Source organism: Saccostrea cucullata, unplaced genomic scaffold, assembly GCF_032062105.1.
Source record: "Saccostrea cucullata isolate Sc308-1 unplaced genomic scaffold, CSIRO_AGI_Scuc_v1 ctg5673, whole genome shotgun sequence".
Taxonomy (NCBI): Eukaryota; Metazoa; Mollusca; class Bivalvia; order Ostreida; family Ostreidae; genus Saccostrea; species Saccostrea cuccullata.
In genome coordinates this window covers 26,592-33,857 of record NW_026929308.1, presented here as the reverse complement: position 1 = coordinate 33,857, position 7,266 = coordinate 26,592, and the positions used below count along the sequence as shown (strand labels likewise).

Sequence of the window (7,266 nt, the reverse complement as noted above, 5' to 3'; positions counted from 1 at the left end):
TATGCAATTTTGTTGCAGGGCCAAACAAAGGAGAATTTTATTTATATGAATATTTTTTTTTATTTTTACTTTGTGGCTGATTTAAAAAATATATATATATTACTTTAAAATTAAAAATTAGATAATTAATTGTTTTCTTCAAAATTCACAATATTTGTGAGGGATAACACTTAATTATTTCTATTTTTATTACCTGTAACATGTACTCTCCTCCCTTTCCCCCCCCCCAAAAAAAAACCCACAGCCAATTTAGGATGGTACTGTATTACTGACAATCAATATATATCTATACAATTTTGCTCAGAAATATCAGAAATCTTGTATCGAATCGTAAGAAATCATGGCAAAAAACGAAGAATCATCAAAGAAACGTCCACCAAATTTTAGGCTTGAAATTCCAGGTGATGGGGAATTTAGAAGTAAAATTCAAGGAAAACTGCAAAAGGTGAAATCATTTCTCACTTCTAAGAACAATGCACCTGTAAACACAGCATGAGTAATTGAGGAACTTTTGGACTTCTGGTTAAAAAAGCACTTGGAAGACCAAAGTGTCGAGGAGGATCAAATACAATTTCCATCAACATATTTGCAAGTCAGGAAGAAGGATGTTAATCAGAAAATGTTTGTTTGTGCAGATTCATCACTTCTAAATATATGTGAACTTTGTGAAGCTCATACAAAAACCCTCAGTGGAAAATTATTTTTTTTAAAGAAAACCATGAAAGGACATGTTCTATCTTTGCGCCTTCAATGTACCAAGGAAAAAATGCACAGTTATTCCTGGTCATCTTCACCATATCTACCTAATGATGAATATCTTGTCAACCACAGAATAGGTCATCGCCTCATGTGTAGTGGAATGCTACCATCTCATTACACAAGGTTTTCCAATGGAAGTGGAATAGGGTGCTACTAGGCCAGAAGGAAACAATTTTTTGATGCTTATAAAAATTCTGTCGAGGCTGAATATACAGATTCCATCCAAGAAGGTCTACATGAAGACTTGGATGGCATCAATATTTTAACAGATGCTAGACATGGATGGCGTAAAAGCGCTAAAGACACATCTGTAGTGGCCATTGGTGAGAAATGTAACAAAGTTCTGGATTGTGTACATGTAACAAAACAGCAAGACCCAGTTTCTCAACGACACGAAAGAATTGGTACAGGGAAAATTTATGAAAATTTCACCTCCCAAGATGTCACCATTAACAAATTTATTAAGGACACAGAAGAAACAATAAATCAGATGATTTATGGCATTCGATAAAGGCATTAAAGAAATCACTAAAAAATATATCCAGTGGTAGTAAGAAGTCTGAGGGTTTTACATGGAGTGAGCAGCTAGTGGACAGAACTGAACCTATTGCCACTCATATTCATTGGGCTGTTCGGCATTGTGATGGAAACCCCCAAAAGCTACGAGAGTGCATAGAGAATGTAATTCCTCACTACGAAAATTCACATGAAAAGTGTCACCCAGAGTCACGACGCAGAAAAGATGAAAATTATGAGCCTTCACGAGTTGTATTAACCAGTAAAATTGCAAAAAAAATTTTTAGAAAATACACTTAAAGCATCTGTAATCTACAAATATCCTGAAGATTATATTTTGGGAAAAGATATCTTCTATGTAGAGAGTTTCAATAATGTAATGAACATATTCCAGGACAAGAGAATTGTTTTTGGAGAAGACCAATATAAACTTAAATCAAACCTTGCTGTGTGCCACTGGAATGAAAATGTTGACCGGGAGCATACCTCTGTATATCATTCAAGAAACCCCAATGCACCACGTAACCAGAAAGGGAAAAAAGTATATAAAAAACCTAACATTTCAATAAAGAGATAATATCTGGTGTAAATATGTAGGAAGCCTTTATTGAAATGGACTGCAAAAATATTGAGCCAAGATTATTGTGTACATTTTGAGGATTAATAATTGTAAATAATTAGGGATGTCAAAATTGTCAATAACTGATATTCGAATATTCGATAGTAGTATTCGAATATATTCGAATATTCGATAAAATAAATACATCTTGCATTATAATATGTATATATCTTCACTCTTTTGTCAAGCAATACATACGTTTTATGTCATTATTTTGGAATAAAATTTCATGTAGAGTTTTGTAAATGCACTTTAATAATATTCTTAAAATATTTTACAAAATATATGGAGAGTTTATATCCAAAACTTAATAAAATAATTTTCCCCCAAAATTCAAAAGATTCTTTTAAGAAGTTCCAGATTAATTAATCATCTTACCAAAGTGTACACTGATAACCCTGCAGATTTATACCGCACAAAACAATTATCTAATGGAGAGACATTAAAAGCAATTACTTTTAGCTAATTAATTTCCTGATAATGATTTTTAATGATGTATATACATAAACAAAATGTGTCCTTTTAACAATACAAACTAATTCTAAGTACTGGACACTGTTATACCTCTAATTAAATCATCAAATGAATAATTTATATTATTTTAATAGACACACTCTTCACACCTTAAAGGTAATCCAAGAAGAGTGTCTTTTAATTTTTTTTTAAATAAAATCTTATTATTGGTCAACGATGAGAAATTGATTGAATTTCTGATAAAACTTCAGTTTTTGTCAGATTTTTTTTTCTTTTTGATGCTTGTATTCTTAAAATCCGAATATTCGAATCATGAATTTATATTCGAATATCAACTCATCGAATGAATATACGAATATTCGTTAAGATTTTTATTTTAATTAAAAGTGTTAACTAATTAAATCGCCGATAACCGGTCAATAAATCAGCAGTACTAGTATGTGCTGTAAATCCTGCTTTGTATAATTATCTCTGAGAATCATTAGAGCTGTTTAGCCAGGTATAAACACATGTGCTATCTTCTGTTATCATTTGCTGGAGTTTATTTTAACTTGGCTGCAGCAGTAAGCGCCGCCCTACACCAAATTTGCTTAATTGCACTACCACCGGATTTTCAGGTAGGTCGAGCTTGGCCTTTAAAGTATTAATTGCATCATGTATGATTATGGCAGGTAAATAAACATATATGAAAATATCATCGAGTTGATCAAGACCTGATTACAGGTTGGTATATTGTTTATATTTGATATCTTTATGAATGAATTGTTAATCATATTGTCTGTAGGTATGACAGAATGTATTTCGGTAGTTTGATATCGTATTCATGGATTCAAAATCTTAATCTCGGTCTAACAGTCCATTATTTACATCTACTCACCCTAAATCAGTTTGTTGTTAATGGCTTTATTTAGGGGGATTGTACGCAATACATGTGACAGTGTATTATTAAGTAACAATTTTTTTGACTTCACAACATAAGAGCAGAGAAATCAAGTGAACTGAGACTGACACAATAAAAAATGAAATCTTGGTTTATAACACAGGCATTACGTTTCATAGAATCAAGAAAACGAAGGAAATATCTGATAGTTAAATTACAAATAAGGAACAAGGAATGAAAGCTCTGACATCCAAATTTTTAGAATATGTATATTTTATATTTGAGAGATGAAACATGCAAACAAATCTTTCAAACGAATCCGATAGATTGCAGATTAAAACATAAAAGCATTTGAAATTTGCTTACAAAGGCTATTTTGCCTAGATATAATTTATGAATGGATCCCTGATGAAGGCAGGGACTTTGATTTACACCAATACTAAACCAAGCCGCCAAAACAGAAAACACTCGAAAGGGACGTTGAACAACATACAAACAATCATCAATCAAATATCGAAAAGGACGAGTTTTATGAAGTACGTGTATATGTACATGTACCTTCAAATTTAGGAGAGCACATTGACTGCATTTTGCTTATCATTTGTGTACTTAATCGGCGTGTTTCTTATCGTAACGTGACCGTTAGGTAACAGGTGAAGAACAATGTCGATGTATTCAATCTGCTGTCTATGTACAATGTTATATATTGCAAGAAAACTCTGTTTAAAGCAACATGTTTGTCTTTACAGTTTTATTGTTGTCGGTGTCTTCAGCTGTCAGTGTCAATCCTTGGGGTTGTACAACTGACTCTCTTTCTGATTTAGAAAGACGATTCAATAATTTGGAACAAAGGCTGGAAGTGCAAGAAAAGCTTAATACTGAGCAAGAAAAAGTCATTGAAATATCGAAAGTTAAAAATAAAAAATTAGAAGAAGCTGTGCAGACTTTCACTGCTACGATGGAAAATAAGGAAAAAAACGATAACAGACCAAAATTTGCGCTTGGAAGTAAAACAACTATGCAAAACAAAACAGCAACAGACTTTGGATTGAATTCATCGAACTCGGAACGAAGTCCATCGATATCTGATGCGCCTTCTAGTAAAATTAATTGTTGTGAAGAAGAGTTGTTGAACTTAAAGTACAAAATTCGTAAAGGGAGATCCATTACAGGTATGCTTCATGATGAAAGAACATCTAAAGATTATTAAAATATTTATGTACTGTAGTATCTGCATTTATAATAAAGAGAAAATAGTTATTTCATGTACTTTGGAGTTAACTGTCTTTTTATTCATAAAGGTGGAGTTGCATTCCACTCGTACTTGTCACATAATGAAGTTAATCCAGGGAGTCACCAAACAATCATTTTTGACAACGTTATTACAAATATTGGTGGGAACTATAATCAACACTCAGGAGACTTCATTTGCCCAGAGGATGGGGTGTACACGTTTTTTTGGACATTGTTTTGCTCTCGTGGTGGATATGTCTATTCCCAAATCGTTGTGAATTCGAATTCGGTCGGAGCCTTGTTTTGTAGTGGCCAAGGAGCAGACGAAATAAGGGCAACAACAGGTGTTGTCGTTGTAGAGATAAACTTGGGCGATGTCGTGTATATTAGGACACATCCTACTAACGGCATAGCCGGAATTATTTACAGCCATCCTACTTACCGATCATCATTTAGTGGATGGAAACTGTTTTAAATTAATTGAAATCAAAAAGAAATGTAATCATGCATTAGGTACTGTTATTCTTTGCAACAAGCTGCTTCAAGCAATTTACAATAAAAGAAACAGAATCTCTGCAACAGTTTATTGTTTTATCTCCTTATGTGTTTGTATGACGTTAAACGTTAATGTTTACCGCTGAAATGTCTTTTTAAAATATTTTGGAGAACAAATGGGTATGTTAAATGCTAAAATTAGGACATACATACTCACTGGGATATATTGAGTCGTATATTGAATAAAAGAAACAATCTGAAAAGGTTTAGAGTTATTCCCATTTGGTTAATTGCTGTAATCAGCGAATCATTGTAAATATTGTTCTGGACAAGCCTTCACCAGAGCAAGAGTACCTTACATATACTTGCAAAGTAGCAAATCGGTACAGATCTCTTCACAGGCAACTTAGCAACATATGATTCACATATGAGTATCATATGATTCTCATATGATTGGTTTCATATGAGAATCATAAAAAAGGGCATCATATATGAATCATATAATCTACATATGTTAATCATATGAAAATAAATTCATATGATTTGCATATGAATGGTTTATGTGTTTGTCAAGCCATTTGCATGTGTGAATCATATGAAAAGGGTATCATATGTCAATCATATGAAACAGTTATGTGTGTTCTCTTTCAATATTTTTCACATTCTTGTACACATTTAAAAATAAGATATTTCTGCTTTAGATGAAAATTCATTACATTACAATGATCTTTTCTTCATTGGTTAAATATTTTAAAATATCTGATAATGCTTACACAACTTTTTTGTTAAAATTGTTTTTTCATCAAGAGAAATAAATTATTTTTCACAGTGTACATTCTAAACAAGAAAATACACAAATAAGTCTGTAGCATTTGTTGATACATATATTTAACATATTCTAAAATGAGTATAAATTATAAGATTTCAGCAAAATGATTAAGTAGTTAAACATGTATACATATACAAATGAATAACATGATTGGGTCATGTACTTGTACAAAAATACTATATGACATGAAAGTGTCCACAGCAAAATTGAAACATCAGCAATAACATTTGCCATGTATTTTCTATTGTAAATTTATGAAAAATCAAGTTATTGGATGTTTCAGAATACAAATAAGAATGGGAAATCTTTACAGGTCAAATTCAGACAAGGTTGTGTACATCCTCTCCATTTCATTATTATTCCATATATTTCCTATTCCTTTTCCTTCTGCATCTTCCAATATTTTCAGTTGTCCTCCCGTTGATATGACCATTTTGAAAATCTTTTTGAACTGTACCAAAAATGCAAATCCACCAGTTCTCCCCTTCCTGGACAATTTCTTTGTGGCACAGAATGGTCTCTACAAAAATTTCAAAAATAAAAAAAACCGATTCTTAAATTTCGAAATCAATTTTACAACTTATATTAAAGTATCCTTAATATCATCAGCAAACAATCAATTCCCAATTCACCGACACAGATATGATACGAGATAAAACTAATATTATATATATGTTATACTAGGTGTTTTGTGGAATCCTATGATGTAAATTTCAAGACAATTACACTGTTGGAAGATATTGCTTCATATTATAATCATAAAAAGCTATATTTTTTTATTTTGACAATTGAATTTGGAATGTTCAAATAGTATATATTAATTCAAATTGCCAAAATTTAAGAAGATTTTGACATAAATAAATTTATATTACTTTTGGACACAAAAAACTACAGATAAGCAGATAGACAGAAAAAACAGACTTAGTTTGTGATTCCAGGATATTCTATATTATTGAAAAGTTTCTTATAAATTTAAAACTTCAATCAATGAATATGTTTTACATTTAATTTACACTTTTTATCAGGTGTTTTGATGTAGTGGCAGAAAAAATAACTATTTCCATCAGATTTTATATTTATACTTGTATATATTAAAAATATCGTCTTCCTTTATTTTTATCAGTTTTTTTTATGTAGTGCAGGAAAAATGATAATTTCCATCAGATTTGTGGGATTGTAGTATATTAACTTGTGGAAAAATATTTTCATAAAAACTTTCCCCTTAACATTTCCTACATTTAATGTGCTATGATATTTAGAAACACTTACTTATGTATATAATTGAATTTAATCATTATATGCCAGTTGTTACAACTATTATATAAATCAAATGACACTTATTCCCCGACAGATTATTTTATTCAAGTGACTTTTTTCATTCAAAAGTAAAATAGCAATGGAAACCTTTACCAACCTGTTTCAGTTTACAATTGCAGCAATAAATCCACCCATGAATTTTTT

The 7,266-nt window shown here is 31.1% G+C and overlaps 1 protein-coding gene across 1 annotated transcript; it reads left to right on the top strand.

Moving 5' to 3' along the window:
• Positions 1–340: 340 nt before the first annotated feature.
• On the top strand, positions 341–5,009 carry LOC134280404 (uncharacterized). Its single transcript, XM_062762807.1, has 5 exons — positions 341–419; positions 975–1,082; positions 1,226–1,537; positions 3,998–4,420; positions 4,550–5,009. Exons 1-5 carry the CDS (start codon positions 341–343, stop codon positions 4,954–4,956), a joined length of 1,329 nt encoding a protein of 442 aa, XP_062618791.1. The 3' UTR covers positions 4,957–5,009.
• The last annotated feature ends 2,257 nt before the right edge of the window (positions 5,010–7,266 follow it).

Coding starts and splice junctions, on each gene's coding strand:
- LOC134280404 (XM_062762807.1), top strand. CDS start 341: ATGGCAAAAAACGAAGAATCATCAAAGAAACGTCCACCAAATTTTAGG. Junction 1,083..1,225: donor CACATCTGTAGTGGCCATTG/GTGAGAAATGTA, acceptor AAATTTATTAAG/GACACAGAAGAAACAATAAA. Junction 1,538..3,997: donor TTCACGAGTTGTATTAACCA/GTAAAATTGCAA, acceptor TTGTCTTTACAG/TTTTATTGTTGTCGGTGTCT.